Here is a 22,986-nt window from a genome sequence, read left to right as displayed (position 1 = left end):
GATTCTATTTCACAAAAGTATAAATTTTTACGTGAGAATCATGTATGTTTTAACAGTCTTAGCAGCAACAATCACATTTCGGCACAGTGTAAATATGGAGTGTGCAAACGATGTAAACAGAAGCATAGTACTTTACTTCACGTAGATGAAGGTAAATTCAATGTAACCCAGCAGCGTGAAACGTCATCTGTGGGTCACGTGTACCCATCAATGGTAAATAATACAAGCGATTCTTCACAGCATTCAGATCAAGCACCTCATGTTTCTTATTGTTCAATTAAGCAGAAAAGCACGTCACAGGTGTTACTTGCTACGGCAATTGTTCAAGTACAACATATAGCGGGTAATTGGGTCAATTGTCATGCTCTCTTGGACGCGGTGAGTCAGAATAATTTCATTGTTGAAGATGTTGTTCAAAGTCATCGTCTTCAAAATGTAAAGCATTGAGTTGCCATTCAGGGAATCAACAATTCGTCAGCTGAATCGAGTCATTCAGTAGAGATCCGTCTGAGATCTAATAATAGAAATTTTACGACAAGTATTTCATGCTCAGTATTGTCAACCATCACAGGACTAATGCCTTCAGAAAAGGTTGACGCATCTGAATGGAACATTCCAACAGATATTCGTTTAGCAGACCCCAATAGAACAAGACCAAGAAATTTCCCCATTCTGCAAGACACAGAGTTTGGATGGATTATTGCAGGGAAGATTCCAGCAACATCTAGCAACAGTGTTACTAGGTCATTTTTCATGAGAAAGGAAGATTCTCTCAGCTCGCAACTGCAACAGTTGTGGATCATAGAGGAGATCCACACGAAACTGCAATCACCAGAAGAAATTGCTTGCGAGCAACATTTTCGGCGAAATGTAACACGAGATGAAAGTGGCCGTTATACGGTCAGGCTGCCATTATGTAAGGATCCTTCAGTGTTAGGTGACTTCTCACACTCTGCATTAACTCGATTTCACCAATTGGAAATCTAGAACGTAAACCACAATTAAAGGCTGATTACACAGAATTTATTCCAAGAATATTACCAGTTGGGACACATGGAACCCATATGAAATTTAAATGATGTACAAACAAATAACAGCACTTAATTTTTCTTTCCGCATCATTGTGTTTTCAAGGATTCCAGTACAATGAAAATACGTGTTGTTTTTTATGGGAGTTCACCATCAACAAGCGGTGAATCAATAAATAGCATACAAATGGTTGGACCTACCATACAGGAAGATTTGTTTTCCATTGTTCTGAGATTTCGAACTCACAAGGTGGCATTGGTTTCCGATGTAACAAAAATGTATAGAATGATACACATACATTCTGAGGACAGGCCACTGCAATGCATTCTGTGAAGAAACTCTCCTCACGAACTCATAACAGTATTTCAATTAAATACGGTCTCGTATGGGCTTACATCAAGTGCCTTTTTAGCAACCAGATGTCTGAAGCAGTTAGCCGAAGATGAAGCAGTTAACTTCCCACATGCATCTCAAGTGTTACACCGTGATTTTTATGTTGATGATTACATTGGAGGAAGCAGTAGCGTGCAAGGTGCGTTACAACTTTATTAAGATCTATCAGAACTTCTGAAAAGAGGAGGATTCATCTTACGAAAGTGGTGCTCCAACAGCACTGAAGTACTCAACGCTATTCCAGAATCACTAAGAGAGATTCAAAATCTTATTCACTTTCATACCGAGGGTGTTAAAACTCTAGGAGTTTCATGGAATCCCTCGTCAGACACTTTCATGATTAACATTGAAGCCAAGTCTGTTAACATGATGTCACACAAACCAACCAAAATGTCAAGTAGCCAGTGTTATTGCCCAGATATTTGATCCAATTGGACTACTTTCACCAGTAACTGTAATGTATAAGTATTTTTTACAACAGTTGTGGCTTCATAACATAAACTGGGATGTTGCACTTCCAGAAAGCCTGCAAGTTGAATGCTTCATCTTCATTCGCAGCTACCAGTCATCATTGAAATGCAAATACCACGTTTCATCCTAACACCTGGTTGTGTCAAGAATATACAAATCCATGGCTTTTCCGATGCATCGGAGAAAAAATATGGCAGTTGCTTGTATGTTCGTTCAACAAATGAAAAGGTTACACCGAAGTGCACTTACTGTGCTCAAAATCACGGGTCGCCCCGATCAAGAAAACCTCTCTTCCTAGAGTGGAACTGTGTGCTTCAGTCTTATTGGCCAAATTACTCAACAAGACTCTGCCAATTTTGAGACTTAATATTGACAATGTTTATTTGTGGACAGATTCACAAATATTTCTGGCATGGCTCAGATCGCCAGCAAGCAGATGGAAGCCTTTTGTATCCAACAGAGTAGTGCAAATTCAGGAATTTACTCAAACTTATCAATGGAGACATGTTACATCCAAGAATAATCCAGCGGATTTAATCTCCCGTGGAGTTAAACCTCAAGATCTTAATCATCATTCACTATGGTTTCATGGTCCAGCTTGGTTGCAAGAAAATAAAACGTGCTGGCCATCATCATCATCTGACACAAGTCTTAACAACAAAGATGTTCCTGAACAACGAAAGCTTCCTGTAACCACACTGTGCCTCATCTGCAATCAGAGGCAATAATAAACAATTTTTCTACATTTTTCAAATTGTTAAGGATTGTAGCACTCCGTAAAAGATTCATTCGCAATTGTAAAAATGCAAGTAACAAACAATGCGATCCACTTACTTCAATTGATATTGAAGATGCCACTCAAACGTGCATCGTTATGATCCAAATTTCGTTCTTTCATCAAGAGATAAATGATCTCACTGTCAAAGGGCAAGTATCCAACAAAAGTATCCTCAAGGGTTTACACCCCTTTCTGGATAATGAGTGAATTCTTTGTGTCGGAGGTAGGCTAGAAAATAAAACTTGGAATTCAGCAGCAAGCATCAAATTATTTTGCATCCAAAGAGTCACTTCGCCCATCTACAAAGGCTGTCGCAGAGAAGGTGAGACAGATTTCTTTCCTGACTTGGCAACACTGCCTATGGTTTTGGAACTAGTCGCATCATGTAGGATGACTCATTCTGTTTCCGTAGCAAGTTGTCACATGTTGCGAAACCACGTTAGTGAGCAGCTGTGTTGATTTACGTGGAACGTGTTTTGTTTACCCCTCCAGGTTTTTGTGTATAACATTGCTTTTCATGATGAGTATTCAAGATCAACAGTGACATGCCATAAAATTTTGTTGGTGTTTAGGGAAAAGTGCTGCGGAAACATATGCAATGTTTCAACAGGCATATGCCGACAGACTGAGTAGAGCCACAGTATTACCAAGGAGTCATTGAGATTCTGTGCCAGCACATAGCAAAAAAGAGGCCGCATTTGAAGAACTCCTTCATATTGCACCACAATAATGCATGCCCGCATACAGCGCAGACTTTTCAGGATTACGTGACGAAGAGAAAAACAGAAATTTTCCCACATCCAGAATACAGTCCGGACCTTGCACCCTGTGACTTTTGGCTATTTCCACTTTTAAAGGCCGCTTTACATGGTCGTCATTTCATGACGAACAAAGAAGTGATCACCGCAGCGCAAGTTTTCTTCAGTTCGCTACTTGACGACGAATTTTCAAAGACATTCACAAAGTGGCAGGAGCGTATGAACACTTGCTTAGCTGTCAATGGTGCCTATTTTGAAAAAGATGTACTTCTACTCGATATGGCTGATTCTTAAGAAAAATTTTGTGGTTTGTAATTTTTTTGTTTCATTTTAATGATTCTTGGAGGGGTCCATGTACATGTTTGTCTTTTAACTGCTACGCAGTCATGACTTTTTGACCTATTGCGCTCATTTTGGTCTCAATCGGCAGATACTGAACCAAATTTTCACCCTAGTACATTTGCTAGCCAATGAAGGTCGCTGTTTTCCTATACATGAATTAGTCTCACCTTCTCTGAGACAGCCTTTGTACTAATTGCATCAGAGCATGAACGATTGATGCACACAGCACCCCAATTGTTAATCTCATCCATTCAAGAAAGGTACTGGATGCCTAGAATACGACAAGTTATTAAGCAAATCATTGATCAGTGTTTAACTTGTTATCGTTTGAAGGCATCCGCAGCACAACAGCTAATGGGACAGCTCCCATCCATCAGTTACACCTAGAAAGGCATTTAATCATGTGGGCATAGACTATGCCGGACCATACGTCATCAAGGTAGGGTCAATCAGGAGTAAAATCACTAAGAAATGCTACATCGCTCTTTTTACGTGTCTAGCCATGAGAGCAATATATCTTGAGCTAGTAACAGACCTTACTTCTGAAGCTTTCATAGCAGCACTGCGACACTTTACAGCAAGGCGAGACAAGTGTTCCACCATTATCAGCGATAATGCTACAACATTTCATGGGGCGAAGAACGAACTTCAGAAACTTCAATTTCTATTTCAATCACAAGGATTCAGTGAAGACATTCAAAGGTATGCAGCACAAGAAAACTTTCAGTGGAAAAATTCACCTCCATGTAGCCCATCATTCGGTTGTGTCTGGGAAAGCGCCATAAAATCCATGAAGTACCATCTTCGTAGAGTCGCCAAGAATGCTGTACTGACATACGAAGAGCTGTCAACTCTTTTGTGCCAAATCGAAGCTTGCTTAAACTCTCGACCTCTTACATCTTACCTGACTCTCATGAAGAATTTAATTACCTCACTCCAGGCCACTTTCTTATTGGTGGTCCGCTAACTTCCTTTCCTCAACCAGACTTAATTGATCTCAAGGAAAATAAACTTTCCAGGTGGCAATGAGTTCAACAGTTTCAACAAAGGATTTGGAGAAACTGGTCCCAAGATTATCTTCATGGTATGCAACAGCGTCAGAAGTGGACAACCACACAGCCCAACCTGCAACCAGGACTAATTGTGCTTCTGAAAGAAGACAACCTACCACCATTATCCTGGAAAATGGGCATTATAGAAGAAGTGTTTCCAGGATAAGACAATTTAGTTTGTGTAGCCGTGGTTCGCACCAAGGATGGAGTGTACTGAAGGGCTCTCAGTAAGATTGTGCCTCTTCCAGATGGGAAGATCAATTGAACTTTCATGACTTAGTTTGGATGCTGCACATTCCAACAGGGGGGAGAATGTTGAAGATTGTATATAGTAGTATTGCTTTCCGCTCGTTATTTGTTTTTATTTTACTCCAGCTGGGAGCTTCTTGCAAGAACGTGGAATTCTGGGAGTGATATTCTAACACAGCGGCATGGTGCATGTTGGCTCGTGGCAGTGGGAAGAACAACATTTTTCAGCTAGCCTATCGGATGTGGGCTTTAGTGTATTTTATCAGTGTGCAAACTCATTTAATTACTGTATAATGCCATGTGAATTAAAGGACTTGTATCATATACAAATTTGTTGCTGTATCCATTGTTCCAGCTCTATGGTAAGGTATTCAATATGGCATCATCCCCAGAGGTGCTAGTTTCTTTCATGGTGTTACCTGGAAGGAATCTACATGACACATATTTATATGAAAAATGTGCAAAGGAAACACATCTCCCGTACTAAAGATGAATCAAAAACATCTGCCCAACATTTAGTCATTCATTGTGATTTTGCAGAGAATTGGTCTGTTGTTCTACTAGGAGAAGTACAGGGCTACCACTGGCAGAATGACCTAATATCGATTTTTACAGCAGTGACCTATTTCAACAATGAGACAACAAGTTTTGTAATTATTAGTGATGACACAGGACACGATTCTTCTCATGCTTTACAAGCACTTCAGAAGATCAAAGAAAACCTTGGTGTTAAACCAACCAGAACTAGCATAATCTCAGATGGGGCTGCTAGTCACTTTAAAAACCAATTTCAACTTTATGAACTTTGAAAATCACCAGCTCCCTCAGAATGGATTTTTAGTGTAACTGCATGGAAAAAGGGCCATGTGATGGGGTCGGAGGTATAGTGAAACATCATGTCACTAAACACAATCTAAGCCTGTAGTCAGCGGCGGCACCAGGATTAATCACCTGGGGGTGCTGAGGAGGTGCGGAATGAAACGTTGAAAATAAAGAAAACATAAAATATGCATGCATGTTTTTGTCCTTAAATCAAATACTATCAACATTTAGTAGGCATCTATGATAATATGCTAATGAAACTGAAGAATACTAATGACTTGCTTCATTTTTGCCTGATTTTTGCAAAACAACAACGTTTGGAAATTTGAAAAGAACAGCTTGTTCAAGGGAGGGCAATGGCATATAAGGACGACTGGAGGATTTTTTCCATAGAGAGGCAAGCAAGGCAAGGCATTTTTCCATGGAGAGGAATATTTCCTCCTAATAGCATTGCTCAGTCTCTCTAAAAAAAAAAATCCTCAGTTTGAAGTTACCATGTTCCTGCAACGCTCTTATAATAATTAACATAAATGACCGTGACTGAAATATACACTTTTAGATTGACATCCATTGTTTTAAGTCCACTTGATAGGCTAATCAGGACTAGGCCTTCAGTTTAAAATGGGATCCGAACCACTATGTGCCTCCACCGGGTATCGAACCCGGGATCCCTTGACTACAAGGCACAAGCAGTTGAGGTACGCAATTCGGTTATTAATCAAATGTCAAATATGTTGTATAATTAACAACAACTGATGAGTGTTCAGTTTGCTTGCGTTGGGTAAAGGAAAGAAATCACTACTATGCAACATAAAGTTCTGCAATTTGAAAAAGAAAATAACATAATAAATACGAAATCATGTAGTCACTTTTATGCATTTATCAATTCACTTTTTTCTTTTTCTTTTTTCTTTTGACTGCTTCATTTTTCTGAAAATGTTCCGTTGCTTTGTTACCCACCCCTCTTTTCGTTTTACATAATGAATAGCCTACCTTTCGTCTGCCCAGATACTGTGGTGTCAGGACAAAACTATAAATGCACAACAACTTCTTGGTTAAAATACCTTGGACCACACTGTCCCCAATAACGAACTATAACATTTCTTCGCAAATTTTCAGCCTCTTTGTAACAGTCTTTAAAAAAGTCTGAAATAGTACATTTACTAGAACAAATAGAACGAATTAACTAGGAAACTACCGTCATGATAAAACTCGTATTAAATAATTTTCTGAGAACAACCTGATGATACTTGAAAGCAACTGAAATTTTTGTTCCAATGTAAATTGAAGAAAAGAGGACGAACAAGTAGGCAGATAACAAAACTGTGTATCAACAGTGCAAAGGAAAACATACAACTGACACTGAGCCCAACTGAGCTATATACATTTATCGAAAAACACAAACAAATCTGAATAAATAAAGACAGTACAGGAAAATAAATGCAGAATATCTTTGAGAATAGGATCAATGCTTACCTTCTGTAAATAATAACAGCAGTCTCACTTCAGTACCTAACACTCGGCCCTCAATATGACAACGACATGACATAATATGACACTGTAAGAGGTAATATTTTCAGTAGAATATAGGTTTTGGATACGGGTTGCTGAAGAAAATTAAGGGGTGCGCAAGCAGCCCCTCTCACCGCCCCTGTCTGAAATACAAGCCATTCAGAGTGCAACAGACTTTGTCCAAACAGTTACACAGTACACTACTACAATCAGGTTGAGACTTTTATGGAAAGATGATGTGGAAGATTTTCGAGCTAGAAAACTGAAAGATTGGAAAACAATTGGACCAGTGAAAGGAATCGAAAAATCTCATGTTTGGGCTTATGATGGAAACAAGATCTCCATTTCAAGAACAGCAGGAAGCATCATGGAATATGTTTCATTTGGCAACAGTGAGGATATAACAGCTGTTAAACTGCATGATCTCCAAAGTTTAAAAACTGGAATGTTTGTGGCCTGTGTGTATGAAGGCGAATGGTGGGTGGCAGAAGTTACACAGGTCAGCAATGAGTTACAGGATGTTACTGTTAACTTCATGCTGCCTCATGGCCCATCCAGTAGGTACCGCTTTCCTGACAAGAAACAGCAAGCTTATCACACATGTTCTATCCAGCTGCATGATATTATAAAGACAATTGATCCTCCTGTCCCTGTTGGTGCATCAGCAAGAGTTCATTCTGTATCATGTCGAAGGCATGACCCGAATCTGGGACCCCGAGCACCATAGTCCAATAGTCTAATCATTTCATAAAAAGGGCCAGAGTATGAAAGAAGCTGGAAAGAGCTTCTTTCAAGCAAATGACACCTGCGATCTTCAACAGCTGATACAAATTCTTCCGGAATTGCTGGAAAGATAATGCAAACACAGTTTTATGCTGAAAGCACCATTATTGAGAGACGTGGTGCTATCCAGGCACGGAGCGTCCATGTAAGCCGTGTAAGCCGGGCTTACACTTTATTAGTTCTAGTAAAATGTATGTAATTATATGGAAAAATTCGTAAAAACTTCAAAGTTCATCTCGGCCCGATACCAGTCTTCGAGATCCTGTTTGTTAGATTGCAACACTTCAGCACCAGGGGGCACATGGGAACTCCCGCCTTCTGCTTGCGGAAAGTTGTAAGCCGTCTGAACGTTGCCTTACAAATTTCTGACCGCGAAGGAGCAGTGCCAACCGTATCTGGATGGAGAAGAGCAAGGAATATAGGGAGAAGAGTGGGCCAAACCCTACGTTTGTAAACCTACGGCCACAGGCTTACAGCAGCGTTGCAAACCTCATGTTTAGAAAAAGTGTTGTTCATGGACGTCCGCAGTATTTCCACAAGGGAGGATTAAGCAGGTTTTTTTTTTTTTTTTAGGGGTTGGGGTAAACTAGGTATATTTCCCTTCTTAAAATATACTAATTCAATTTGAAGTTAACATTTTTCTGCAACGCCTTTACAATAATTAACAATTTGATGTGACTGAAATGAAATTGTATGTGTGAAAATGGTTGACATTCATTTTTCAGGAAGTCTCCTTGCCTTGTCCCTTCTGGGCATCGATGGTGTCTTTTAAACTCCGAAATTGTGCTACATACTACTAAATTGTTCTGTGATTTTCATATTATTAATATTAATTTATAACAAAAACATAAATACAAATTCGAATGGTTCAACCAATGGCATGGGTTCGACCAGGTTCGATGTTATACGTGAAAAGTTTGAGAAAATTCAACCAGAACGAAAATTGGCCCTCTTGTTTTATTTATATCCCCAACTTACAAACGACTTTTTAAACTTGTGCGAGATTTAGCACCATTATGCTTAGGTTGGCTTCACTGAATACGTGCCAGCGAGACACAGGTCCTGCAAGAGGAGGAGCTCTAGCGTTGTCGGGTATGAATGGTTGACAACAAAGGAAATTTGAGCCGGTGGTGCTTCAAGGAGGTTTTTTCCAGGAACAGGGAATTCTGAAGCAAAAATCTAACAGGAAGGGAAAAAAGGAGAAACCTAAAAATGAGCGGGATACGGGAAAACTAGATACACATTCATATGCTAAATTCTTGTTTCTGTTTTTGGCTTGTAGGAGAGCATAAAGATCAGAAATATTAAGATCTCTGTTTTCCGTTTATGTATGAACTCAGCTGGTAATAATTGAGCTAAAAAGTGCAAAAATTAATAAATAAATAAATGTTAATGAAAGCTGAAGATTGAACCAATTTTACAAATCTCATGTCAAATGTGAATCAAATATTATTAATTACGTAGTCCGTGCTTCAAACACTCTTCGAACAGCGTTCGAAAAGCCTGTTTATGTTCTTTTAGGTGCTAGATTTACTTTTACATTATCCTAAGAAAGCACTTACATGTCCTTTGATAGAAATTTCTGAATATGTCCCTACAATTAGTGAGCATTTCTTTTATAATTAATATTGTATTTTTTTTATTTTTTTTACTAAATATAGGGAATTTTAAGGCAAGGGAGGGAATTTATTTATATCCGAAAGGGATATTCCCCTCACAGTCCGAAAGATCACTGCTTTGAGCAATGACCAATTTTTTTATCTGGTTTCTTTTTGTTTCCCCGTTCTTGTTGTCGAGGTATTGCTTTTGCGAATTCCATCTATTCAAAGTGGACTGTCGGTCCTGTGCTGTTGTGTGTTAGTGAAGTGCATTATGGAATAAAATGAGTGTGATTGTGCGGTGGGGTGGATAACTTGTTGAAGACACCGTTATCCAGCAAGGATTTTGCTGCCAAGAAGAAACTTGTGGTTGTAGGTAGGCCCACCCCTTCCTTCTCTAGCAGGCATAGTAACAGAAACGAAAAATAAAGTGTGCCGATTTTGTGATTCAGGGTACGAAGCTGATACTTGGTTATGCGGTTGTAAAAAGTATTCTGCACTTTTCTGTTTCCTTCTGTTTTCGTTTCTTTATTATTATTATTATTATTGTTCATTTTATCTAACTTTGCATATTTTTTATCGTTACGTTACTCATTGTGATAGGAAAAAGACTGACTTAATTATCAGTTGAAATGCAGGAGATACACAGTCTAACAAAGAAAACACCAATCCCAGAGATTTATCCAGAATTTTTAATTTGGTGAAAAATTCTAGGGAAGTGTTCTGAAAAAATGGGGGGGGGGGGGTTCGATGTGTGTGGATAAATCACTAATCATGTCAGCCCAAAAATAAGCACAACGGGATATAACCTTCATCATGATAGGCTTACACTGTTGGAAAGGTCACGCTCCGCCACTGGTGCTATCTATCGCATGCACATTTGGTGCCTCAGAATTATACAAACAGTTGAACTAAGAAAGTTATGGCATGAACAGTTGTTGCCTCCGACTTAAAGTTGGATTACCGAACATTACAAAAGAAGTTACAGCGAGGAAATGACTTTTATTTCAGGAGAGTTCATCAGAGTTTCATCAACGAACCACCGAGTCAATCGTCACTTCAAGTTCTACAGGTAATGAACATTCCTCTATCCTTGTCTTTCATTCTCTCGCACCCCTGCCAGACCAGTCAATTGAAGTGATTAAATTTAATCGTGAGTGTTGTTCTTATTTCACGGGGCAAGCTCCTTACGTGGTAGTGTTGACGTTGCTTTTCAGAGCTACAACTCCCTCTTACGATACACCTCTCACAGCCAATTAACTTCGAATATCAGGCTTTCACATAGCCTATCTACGATCCCTTAATCTAAACAAACTGGTGTTTGTACGATTCCATAGTAGATGCTTACACTAAATCTATTCAGCAACTGTTCAGTGATTATAATGGACTAGGATAATAGGATAATAGGTGCACTGTCTTTGTTATATTAGAACTGTTTTTATAATTGCTTCAGCAAACAGTGTCTTATAGGATGGATGCATAATATATATTGCATAAACAATTTATAAATGTATTAATGTAAAATTTACACGGTTCCAAATTTGTCCGAAAATGGATTTTTTTTAAAAAAAAAAATCCATTAAAAATTCGAGAAGCAAAATGGCGTGCTTTCTTTTTAGGATATGTAGTACCCTTAGATATACAACTCCTGTAATATTTTTAGAATTTTTGAGATTGGTGTTTTTGACAAACAATTTTTCAAAAAGAAAAAAAAATAATTGCTGTTCCAATGTTGGTTTTGGGGATATTATTTGTTTATAATATGTAGAAACACAAATACTTCAAAACAAAAAAAGGTCCATCCATTTATTTCTATTTGTTGAGAAAAAATTGCAATTTTAAAAAATTGACATCCAAAATAGCTGCCGCACAGTCAACTTTTGAACAGCTATATCTTGAGTAAAAATTAAAATTTAAAAAAATAAGAAAATACATATTTCTCAGATTCTCTCACAGTTTCAAATACTAAAATTTCAGGAAATTCAGAGACGATGATTCCCACTCCTCTGCCTGTCTAGAGATTGATTCGGCCGTACATTAAACAATGCTGTACACAAAAACTTAAATTTCAAGCCCTTATTTATGAAATAGTGCACAAACCTTTTTCCAGCAGTTCCTGGTTTTCATGTTGCAGTCGCTCATTAGTTCTCTGCAACTCACGATTTTTTGCCAACCACTCTATTTGATCTGGAAAAATATGTCCAATTTAGCAATAAAAAAAAGCTTAAATTTAAGCAGAAAACTTAAACAATTATGGTAATCTTTTACAGTACAATTTTGGTATTTAGTCTGTGTAGGACAAATTAATACTGTACTTGATGGCTGAAAAAACAGTATAGCATTAATTTTGCACACACAGAAAATATATTACGTTAGTCACAGATATCTACAAAAAAAAAAACATTATTATGAAGAATTAATAAACATACATAAAAACTATTACTGTGCATTTTATTTATACTTCTGGCATGTTATTTCATTTTTTACACAATAATATGATGACTAACAAATAGTCATTATAAGCTGATTAAATCAGGATTTGTTACATCAACTTACACAAATAGAATTCAATATTCCATTAGCATAAGTAGTCGGTCGCAGTTTAAAAAGTCATCTTCCTTTCCAACAAGAAAATGGTGCTTAGTATTCTCTCTTTTTATTTTAAGTCAGTTTTCTGCCAGTTTTAGCTAATAATGATGAGGAGGATGAATGGTGATTAAATGAAACTGATGAAGTGGCCTACAGAAAGAAACACTCATATATACCAGGACTCAAATTCAGAATCTTTGGTGACAAGATCATAAGTAGACCACTCAACAGGCTCAGCCACCAAGGTGGCATGAGAGGATTACAAATACAATGTTGGTCAGACGTGGTGAAATGCAAGCTTCAGCAGGGACCTGCAGATCAATAGAAGGTTCTGAGGAAGGGGAGGAGGATTATCTTCCACTTGATTACTGGAGCAACATTTGGAAATAATGAAGATAAACATTTTAATTCAACAATGAATATTTTATCAATCAGTCTCACATGATTATTGGATTTGTAGTGTGCACTGTTATTTGAAATTTGAATGATTAAGTCCAATCTTCCATTACAAAGATATCACCTGTTTCAAACGTAGAGGAATTTATTTTGTAGCCAGTAAAAGTAGAAACATCAGTCAATATTGATTGAGATGCAGGTCATAATTTAATATTCGAATAAGTAATAATTGTGGAAGTTGGTATGAAAACTTCACCTTACATTCCATGAATTGGCAAAAGATGGCAGGCCTAGGGAGCATGTGGACTATGGGTGAGTAAAATTACTCTGATGCAAAATGGAAAATAGGCATGCCATGTCCTGGTGCTCCATGACACTGACAAGCTGCTGACAAACATCCACACTAGAGTGCTGCTAGATGAGCATTTCACTTGAGTGCTGAATAGTTCAAATGAATGATGCTAGACAGCATACGGAATTGAGAGCTTCTTTATTCAAACTAAAAATGCTCAAACAGGCAAAATGAGGGCTATACACTCGAAGCCCAGTAGTACACATATAACCGTAATTTGTCTGTGGTAGTGGGCCCTGAAATATGGATCCTGAAGGGAAGGATGAAAGAAATTGAAACTTAAGTGAACACAGTCATCATCTCCATGTTAAAATGTAATCTTACCAATACACATTGATGTATGAAAAAATAAAATAGATTATTGTGGGCTGAAAGCACCATGGTGAATATTTTACATACATGTGTCTATGATTATTGTCACATTAAAACAAAATTCCATTGTATATGCTCAAGCGTAGCACACTTGACGGTGGGAGACTCGAATGAGTGAGAGAAAGTGGTTCCATGCAGTACTCTAATGCAATCAACACAGCATTTCATTTGCAATCTATGGGGATCACTTTCTACAAAATATTCACCTGATCTGGCTCTGTCAAACTATGCTCTCTTTTGCAAAATCAAGATACCTCTACATGGACGAAAATATTCAATATCTGACGAACATCAAACTGCCGTACATGAACGGCGTGTCTCATCCTTGAATCAAACCCTACCTCAAGGGAAAGCAAGCCAACTTATGCCCATACTCTCTCTGCACCAGCGATGCAAAGCACAAAAGTACAACAAATCCATAAAGCAACCCAGAATGTAAAACACACAGTATTCATTACGGCGCAAGACAACCAATCGGGGAGAGAAATATGGGATAAATTCACCATGTCGATAAATCCAGTCCGAGAAGGAGTAAGAATACAGGGAATGCGGTCAACACCAAAAACACTAATCGTGGAAACAGCCACAAAAGAAGATGCAGAAAAGATTATCAACAATCCTAAGCTCAAAGATAAGAAATTGAATGCGGAGCTACCGAAAAAGAGGAATCCACTCGATTATTTACGATGTGCCAACATGAAAGCCTGAAGAAGAAATAACTGAAGAATTTTACGTGCTAAATGAAATCGAGGGAATTATGTCTCCAGAGGAATTCTCAAGTAAATTCAAGTTTAAATTTAAAACTGGTCCAAGAAACAAAACAACATGCCACAGAGTCTATGAGGTGGACCCTGCTCTAAGAAGAACCATATTGAAGATGGAAAAGATCCATTTGGCCTACCTCTCATTGCCAATGAGGGACTTTCTGGTAGTCCCTTTCTGCTTGCTGTGTAGAGACTATGGACACATCGCGAAACACTGCAAGGGTAACAAATGCTGTATCAGATGTGGATTGGAGGATCATGTAAGGGAGGAATGCAGAATAGACAAGTCAGTAGAAATTTGCATACCTTGCAAGAGAAGGAAGAGAAATTGCCACGAAAATCCGAAAGAGTGCCCTACATTAAATTTCCAACAGAGATTGATTGAAAAGACCAACTATGAATAGTGAAGTTAAAAGAAAAAGAAAAAATAGAAATACTCTTAGCTGACGACGACGAAATTTGGGACGAGCAGCAGCCTACGCACTGAGAAAACAAGAATTAAAATACACTCTTGAAATTACTTTTACCATAGACTTAGCCCAACATTTAAATGACTTAAACCACAACAAACTGCATCAAATCTCCTCCATACCAACCCTAAATAACTACTATTTCAACACTGTATCCCAATCTAACCAGGCTTATATACATTATCAACCCCTTCTTAGTAATTATATTCCAGGCCTAAAACCCTGCTCGATATTCTACCCCCAATACTTTCCACCTCCTCCTCCCTATTTGAGTCTTTCAACCCCAGAGCCCAGCCAATATGTACACAACTCAGCCCTTCAATCTCCCATCTTAACTCAATCATTTCACACATCACCCTCTGACTCTGTTCAATCCTTATTCATCTCACAATCTGATTTATCGCCAGTACCCACTCTCTTGGAGACTTCCTCATTTTCAGAAACAGAATCATTAAACCCATCACCAATTGCTATTCCTATGTCTTTCCTTACGGACATATATCCGACTATAGCCACACATCCACCCCTTATTACAATTCCCACACCCACGGACAGCCCTGCATACCAAACGGAGGACTCCTACACCTCAAACAACCAACCCCAAAGAAGTACTCCCTCAAACTGCTGGGCTGAACTTACCACGTTAAGCAACCTCAATCTGGAAGCACCACCGTACCATTGCCAAAATAAGTACCCAACTTCACGGCACCTACACTAATGACATCCCCCAAACCTGACACTCCAGATCTGCATAACACTGATATAAACCATGAAACCATTTACCAAAACTTCGAATTGAACCTAAGGTTAAGCCGACTAGAAGAAAGGAACATCCTCGTTGCGGCGCTGCGCCTACTGGTCAGAATGAAACATGAAAACGGAAACTTCATCACCTTTCCATTCCTGGCGATAGTGGATAAAATGCTCCTGAGATGCAGCAATATCCCCGTGGATCCATATGAACTGCAGGATTTACTAGAACAGGCACTACAGCGTAGAGATCTAAAATTGGACCTTGATGAGGTATACAAGGACTTTGCCAGGGGATATGGAAGAGTTGTTCAGGACACCACTAAACCATGGCCATCGTGGACTTTGATATTAAGGCATTGAAGGAAAATAAAATAGGCTGCCTACAGGTGAACTTAAATGGGGCTGAGCTGGCCACAGAGGAAATTTTCATCTATGCCAGAAGAAACAACGTGGATTTATTAATGTTGCAAGAACCCTACACTCGAAATCGTAAAATAATTCATGCACCACTTAGTGCCACAGCAATATACAACCAATCTTTAAATGCAAAAGCAGCAATAATCTCACTGAACAAGAAAATTAAAATCTTAAAAATTGCTCAATTATCACTGTAGAGCTAAGAATTTTAGGTGCAAAAAAGGAGCTAATTTTCAGATGTAAAATTTATTGTGAGCAGTGCATACATATATGATTGAACTTGTCTGGATAAACACATAAGAGTATTCTCTGGTTTTAAATCGTTTAATATAACTAAGCAAAGAAAATTCTCTAATACATTAGAAAGCGACATAAAGAAAAACATGCTTCTTCTTACTTGCTTAGAATTAGTAATCTAGAAAACTGTTAAAATAGATAATATTCAAAATTTCTATGTTCTTCTGAGTGAGGCTGTCACTGCGGTCACTAAGCAGATACTTGTAAGTTGAAAAAGAACATTCAACGTCAACCAGTAATCCACATCCTTGTTGGTTGCAACTTCTTGAACATCAGGGTTTTTGGCTAAACTTTGTTCTAACTTCTCTTTCCTGACCCCTTGCAGCTCTCGTTGCACATCCATCAAACAGCCCACTCTGCTTCCTTTTCAGGACACTGCTCCTCCAGTAGTAAGGAAGAGAAGCCATGTACAATATAGAGTTCATCTTGCAATTCCTGTTTAAGTGCAAATTTTTTGGCTTTTTCTACAGCTGAGGAATCACTAGGCAAAGCAACTAAAAATTTCGATATTGTATGGAAATGATTGCAAATAAACACTGCAGCTTTTAACTATGTACCCCATCTAGTGAGGATGGGAGAGAGTGGTAGTGGAAGTTTCGTAATTTCTACGTACTTCTGTATTCTAGAAGGAGCCTTTTTCAGTATTTTCTGAATGCTAGAAACAAATTCGTTCACATATGTATATTCATCTTTAAGAGCTTCACAAACTCGATGCAAGCATGAACAATGCAAGTCACATGTTTTAAGTTAGGATACATATTCTTCAAATTAGAAAATGCAGCTAACATGTAAGATGCTTGATCTGCAAGAACTAACCACACACTATCATATTTTACGCCCTCCGACCACAATACAAAACATGCATCATTGAAACTTTGCATTACACTTGCATTATCTGTTTGCCGAGAAAATAAGTTTTTAAAAGCATGGGTTTCACTTGATGTCCATTGAGAGGTGATACTAAAATGTTCAAAACGTACCTGTTTTGCCTATCTGGGGTTTCATCTAGTATGAAATAGACTGGATGGTCAGCTACTACTTGCCTGATCTGCGAGATTTTAGCTTCATAAAGAGGTTGAAGGTAAGATTTCCTTAAGGTACCCTCATCTGGAACTGACTTCGCAGTATATTTTTGCAAATATGATTTCATGACAGGATTGTTAAGTTTCGAAAGAGGTATTCCACGCTATAAATGCCCTTGCTGTCTCACTGAAAAATTCATTTGTATTTCTGGAACTCTAAGATGCAAGCACCTCACCAACGAATTGCTGTCGCTTCCCACCTTTACCATCTCATAGTTCTTTATTCCTGACGTGCTTCCCACTTTGTAGATGCTGCACAACCCGAGTGCGTTGGTGTTTGTCATCAACAGCAATACAAATATCACACCTCAGAACAGATCCATCACTCTGAATACCATCACCGCTTAACTGTTTAACAATCTCCTGCAGTTTCCCAACATTTACTTTATGTTTTGGCATGGTGAACAAGCAAATCCGATGCATCGATCAGTCGATCACAGACTGCAGTTACCTTGCTCGCTGAGACGGGAGAAGGAAATGAAAACAAAACAGCTTTCCTACAACAATTCGTAAACAATACAGCATAGGACAAAAAGAGCACAACTTCTAGCAATTGTAACGCGTCATTGTTGGCACTGTTTAAAGTCCGCGCGCTTACTACATTAACGTCCCAGAACTGAAGAAAGCCGATTCATTGTTGTGTGGTAAACAAGAATCGCGTGCCAAGAAGCCATGCCTCTAATGTAGGTGGGGTTAAACAGCGTGCAAGTTGTATTAGTTGTATTTAAAAAATGATAAAGATGCAAAAAGGGTGAAAAGGTGCCAAAGGTTCTGAGATTGTGAAAAGGTGGAAAAGGTTCTGAGATTGTGAAAAAGGTGCAAAAATGTGCAACCGAAACACCATGAGTAGAGTTCAATACGTGCTTATTTTGGGGATGAGTCACTTTTTTACCCATTTTCACCTAAAATTTCAGCACCTAAAATTCCTAGCTCTAATTATCAGACTCCCAAACCAATTGTGTGGAAATTTGCTACAAAACAATAAACTTTATAATAATTAACTGTTACTGTCAATACAGTCACAATATTGACAAGTACATCGCCTGTATAAAAAGAGCCTATGAAGCCTACCCTAACAGGAAAATTTTGATCACACTAGATAGCAACTCTTCCTCCCCCCCTATGGTTTGGTAGGGTAATCGATACCAATGGAGAGAAGATGATGGATCTCATTGCTGAAACTAACCTAAATATAGAAAATCAACCAGAGAATCCGCCAACTTTCAGAGGTAGAGCTGGAGCATCCAGCAACATCGACCTAACACTATCAAATAGAAGTATGTGTCCATTAATAGAGGGATGGCAGGTACTGGACATGATCACTACCAATGATCATAATGCCATACATTTTAATATAAGACTGGATGCTATTCCAAACATCCCAAACACTCCAACAGGGCAAAACCTTTCGTACAACTGGAAAAAAAACCCATGGAAACCCTCTTCAATAGTATTGTGTTGCCGGATTATCCTGGACCTGAGCATAGCCTGGATGAATGGGCAGAGATACTTACTAAAGAACTCCAAACTGCAATACAAACATCCACCCCAATGAGAGGTATAGCAATACAAAAGAGACCATGGACAGAAAAACTCACAAAATTAAGAGCAAACATGCGAAAATGTAGGAAGCCATATCAAAAATCAAATATTCCAAATACTAGAGCGATGCTACTCTATGACTACCACAGGGCCAAGGCTAGGTACGCAGAGGAGCTCAAGGATTTTAGAGAAAAAAATTGGCAAAAATTTGTAAATAAAAATCTCAATAAGGACAAATGGGGAATACCGTACAGGATTGCAACAAATAAAATTAAACAGGATTCAGGAATTACTACTCTCAGGAAACCTGATGGGTCCATAACCATGGACTTAAAGGAAATGGCCATAGCATTGCTGTATGGACTATTGCCAGATGATGATGAAGACACGGACAACGAGGTTAATGCCATAATTAGAAGCGAGATGGGAAGGTACCCAAATAATAACCCAATTCTTCCTTTTACACTTGAAGAAGTGTTGAGCGAACTGGCTACAGTAAGAAATGGCAAAGCTCCAAGGCCTGATGGCATTCCGGCTGAGATATTAAAAATGTCTCTCCCTAAGACGCTTCAATTCATTACGTCACTCTTCAACTTGTGCCTAATTGAGAAGAAATTCCCTACCCCATGGAAGGAGGGGAGATTGATTGTAATTAAAAAGGAGGGAAAACAAGATGAGCTGGCATTAAAAACCTATAGACCTATCTGTCTCTTAAATAGTATTGGTAAACTACTGGAAAAGCTTATAAATAGAAGACTTCAGGACTTTCTCAAAATGATTGGTAACACTGGAAATCATACGGCTTCACGAGGGGTCGCTCCACCGAGGATGCCATAAATGCACTAACAAAAGCAAGAAGGGAAATAGATGGAAAATATATCATAATTATCTTTGCCGACATCAGTGGAGCGTTCGACAACTTATGGTGGCCGCACCTTTTCTCCACACTATACAAAATGAATTGTCCCGTGACAATAATCCAAATCCTGGAGAGCTATTTCAAAGACAGGAAAGTTAAATTAAATTTAAATGGCGAAACTGTGTCCAAACTGTCAACAAAAGGATGCCCACAAGGATCAGTGTTGGGACCACATTTATGGAATATAAATCTCGAGCCTTGTTTGAGACTATTAGGAAGGAACAATAACGTCGATAGAGTCATAGCCTATGCAGAGGATGTTGCCCTCATTTGTACGGGAAACACGAGAGCTCAGGTGGAGAGAAAAGCAAATAACGCTTAAAGTGAACTAAACGGGTGGTGCCGTAATGCTAAGCTTGAGATATCAGCTGCTAAAACAAAGTATCTGATCGTCAAAGGTCGCCTCAGCAGAAGTAGAAATCCAACAATCAGAATATCAGGGAAACCTATACAGCGAGCAAATGCCGTAGAATATCTGGGAGTAACATTGGAAAAGGGGCTAAAATTTGGAGCTCATATACAATCTATTACAAGTAAAGGGGAACTAGCCATGAATAAACTGACAAGGTTGGCCTCCCAGAATTTTAATCTACATCCTAGCATTATACAATCTTACATTAAATCCATATATGCACAAATAGTAACATATGCAGCTTCAACGTGGGTAGATGGCCTAAACAACAACAACAAAAAAAAAATTAAGAACACTAAGAGGCTCACAACGAAGGATACTTTTAAGAACGACAGGTGCCATTGGTACAACATCGACTGAGGCGCTTCTGGCTGTTACAGGACACCTGCCAATGGATCTGGAAGCGAGATGGAGAGCCACTACATACCATTTCAAGAAGGGCAATGAAAGAGACATAATAAGGATGATACGGACCTTCCACCCCACACTCCAAGAAATTCACGACAAAATAACCATGGACTGGCAACGAAAATGGGAAACAGCGAAAAACGGGAGAAAAACATATGAATTCATCCCGAAAATACGAGCCAAAATTCCTACTGGTGATCTCGCCTTAAGAGGACTTATTCACCGGCTGACAGGCCATGGTCCTTATGGAGTTCACTTGCACCGAATTGGTAGCAGGCAAACAATAATATGCGCCACACGTGGAGAGAGAGAGAATACTCCAGAACACAAGGTCTTCTTCTGCCCGGCAGCTGGGGACTACATCAAGAATCTGAGGAAGGAACTACCAACGACACATCAAAATCCTTCTCTGTCAGCAACAAATAGACAAATTGAAATGCTTGACAAACGCAGTTTCCTTGGAGTAAATGAAACGGTTCATCTCACAGCTGCAGGCTCGACCTACTACACCTCTCATTACTCCCAGCCAGCCTCAAGATAGAAGGGTGACGAGGTCCCAAAATGCTCTCTTGGCGTGGAGAAAGCACCCACAGTAGTTCTCGGGGAGAAGAGCGATAAGGAGGATGCACCAATAAATGCCCCCAGAAGGAAATTCTTCGTGATATCTACAGGCAGAAGTAAAGCAGCTGAAAGAAGAAGATTTCGTCCTATACGAATGCAAGGAGAAATACACAAGGATTACCTTCCGAGGGAGACAGCCTCAAAACAACACAACCCAAACTCGTAAAATTATCAAATAAAACCCCTCTGTAGATACACATACTGGTACGCCAGTAAGAACATAGCACCGGAAATCCGGACCTTCATAAACTCTTGTTTTCATTATTAATACTCATAATAATAATATATTATCTTATTTTCTTATTATCATTGTTATTTTCATTAATATTTTATTAAAAGTTATTTTACCTTACAATTACTAGTTATGTTATTATAATCATACACGTCACCATGAATTAGCTGAAGTGCACACATTTCAGCCTACACATACACAAACATGGCAACTATCTTTTCTTTTATTTTATCTACAACTTCTCTTTTTCTCACTACAAAATGTAATACTCCACTATAGTGATGGAACTCGAGTACTCTATACTTTGTGCACTTCCTCCTAAAGGAAACAGGGCGGAACGCTTAGCCTTTGGGGTGGAGCAAACGACGAAACAATACAAACTAAAATGGTCTTCAACCATCAACTCACCCTCTCTCGGTAGCTGGTCCAAACCAACTATATTAAATAGAGCACTCGAGCCATACAAATCCTCAATTTCTTAGATTCTGGTACCACAGAATCCGGTACTTACAGCCATACCAAACTACAATATAAACTGCAAACACTTTCATACAGAATCTCCATCTCGCGAAGAAATAATTGTGTACTGTAATACTGTGTCCATACACTATTTTATGTAAGCATTTCATGTATGTAGTAATGTTATCTTCTTGTATACTTTCAAATATTGTAATGGGAAATTTAATAAAGTGGTAGAGGAAAACAATAACGGGGGAACCATAATTCGAGCAAAAGATGTCCCAGTTTATTCACAGAGACACTGGGACAAAGCGTATGCCCTTGAATGCATACGGGTGGAGGTTTGTACATGAGCAGTGCTCGAAAAATTTTCATCAAAGCTAGGTGCCAATCCTGAAAATCAGGTGCCAAGAAACCACCTACTAGCAATTGTGCATACTACAGATTGTTTCAAAAGTCAAGCAACCCAAACTTTGAAAATGTATATCATGAAAACGTAAGATATATTTACACCTGGCTTTCTGCACTAAATTGATCACTGGGTTAATACATTTATTTTAGCATTTATCCAAATAAAAGCAATTACATTATTTGAAAAACATTGTTAATTTGAAGAGAACATTTGAAAATTGATTTTCAACAATAAATACCAACTCTTGACAATTTGCGGGATCATTTGTTGGTGTTTGACTTGTCGTAAAACAGTTGCTTTGTGAGGTACAGCAGAAGCAGGGTATTTTTTTTTGTAAACTTCTTGCACCTGAGTGTAAGAATTAGTAGTAACATACTCTTCAGCAAAGCACACACGCTGCTCAAATGTATAAGCCATGCTGAATCAATTAAAAAAAAAACAGGCACAGTAGCGGCGAAAGTGAGCGAAAAGAATTCAGGATAACCAGGGGCAGTCTAGAATTCTCTCAAGAGTTCAATTTCGGCACAAAATCTTGATTTATGATTTTTCATGTAAATGTATGGAAAATACTTAGGCACATGTTGCATGCGTTCGTTGACAATATTTCAACCTGCTTATGTTGCCATATACGGAGATATGTTCAAAAAATGTCACTTTTTCACTCAAACCATAAAATCGTCAGTCAAAAATCCATCAAATATT

The 22,986-nt window shown here is 38.6% G+C and overlaps 1 protein-coding gene across 2 annotated transcripts in view; it reads right to left on the bottom strand.

Annotated features, from left to right (window-relative positions):
• Nucleotides 1-22,986, bottom strand: part of LOC145985063 (uncharacterized) — a 224,514-nt gene that overhangs the window by 139,996 nt on the left and 61,532 nt on the right. For both annotated transcript variants that reach the window (XM_083118618.1, XM_083118619.1), the window contains one exon: nt 11,888-11,974. In XM_083118618.1, coding sequence (XP_082974744.1) covers nt 11,888-11,974 — 87 coding nt within the window. The remainder of the gene's footprint in view (nt 1-11,887; nt 11,975-22,986) is intronic.

This window comes from Lepisma saccharinum, chromosome 3, assembly GCF_977018435.1.
Source record: "Lepisma saccharinum chromosome 3, izLepSacc3.1, whole genome shotgun sequence".
Taxonomy (NCBI): Eukaryota; Metazoa; Arthropoda; class Insecta; order Zygentoma; family Lepismatidae; genus Lepisma; species Lepisma saccharinum.
This window is presented reverse-complemented; position numbering and strand designations above follow the sequence as displayed.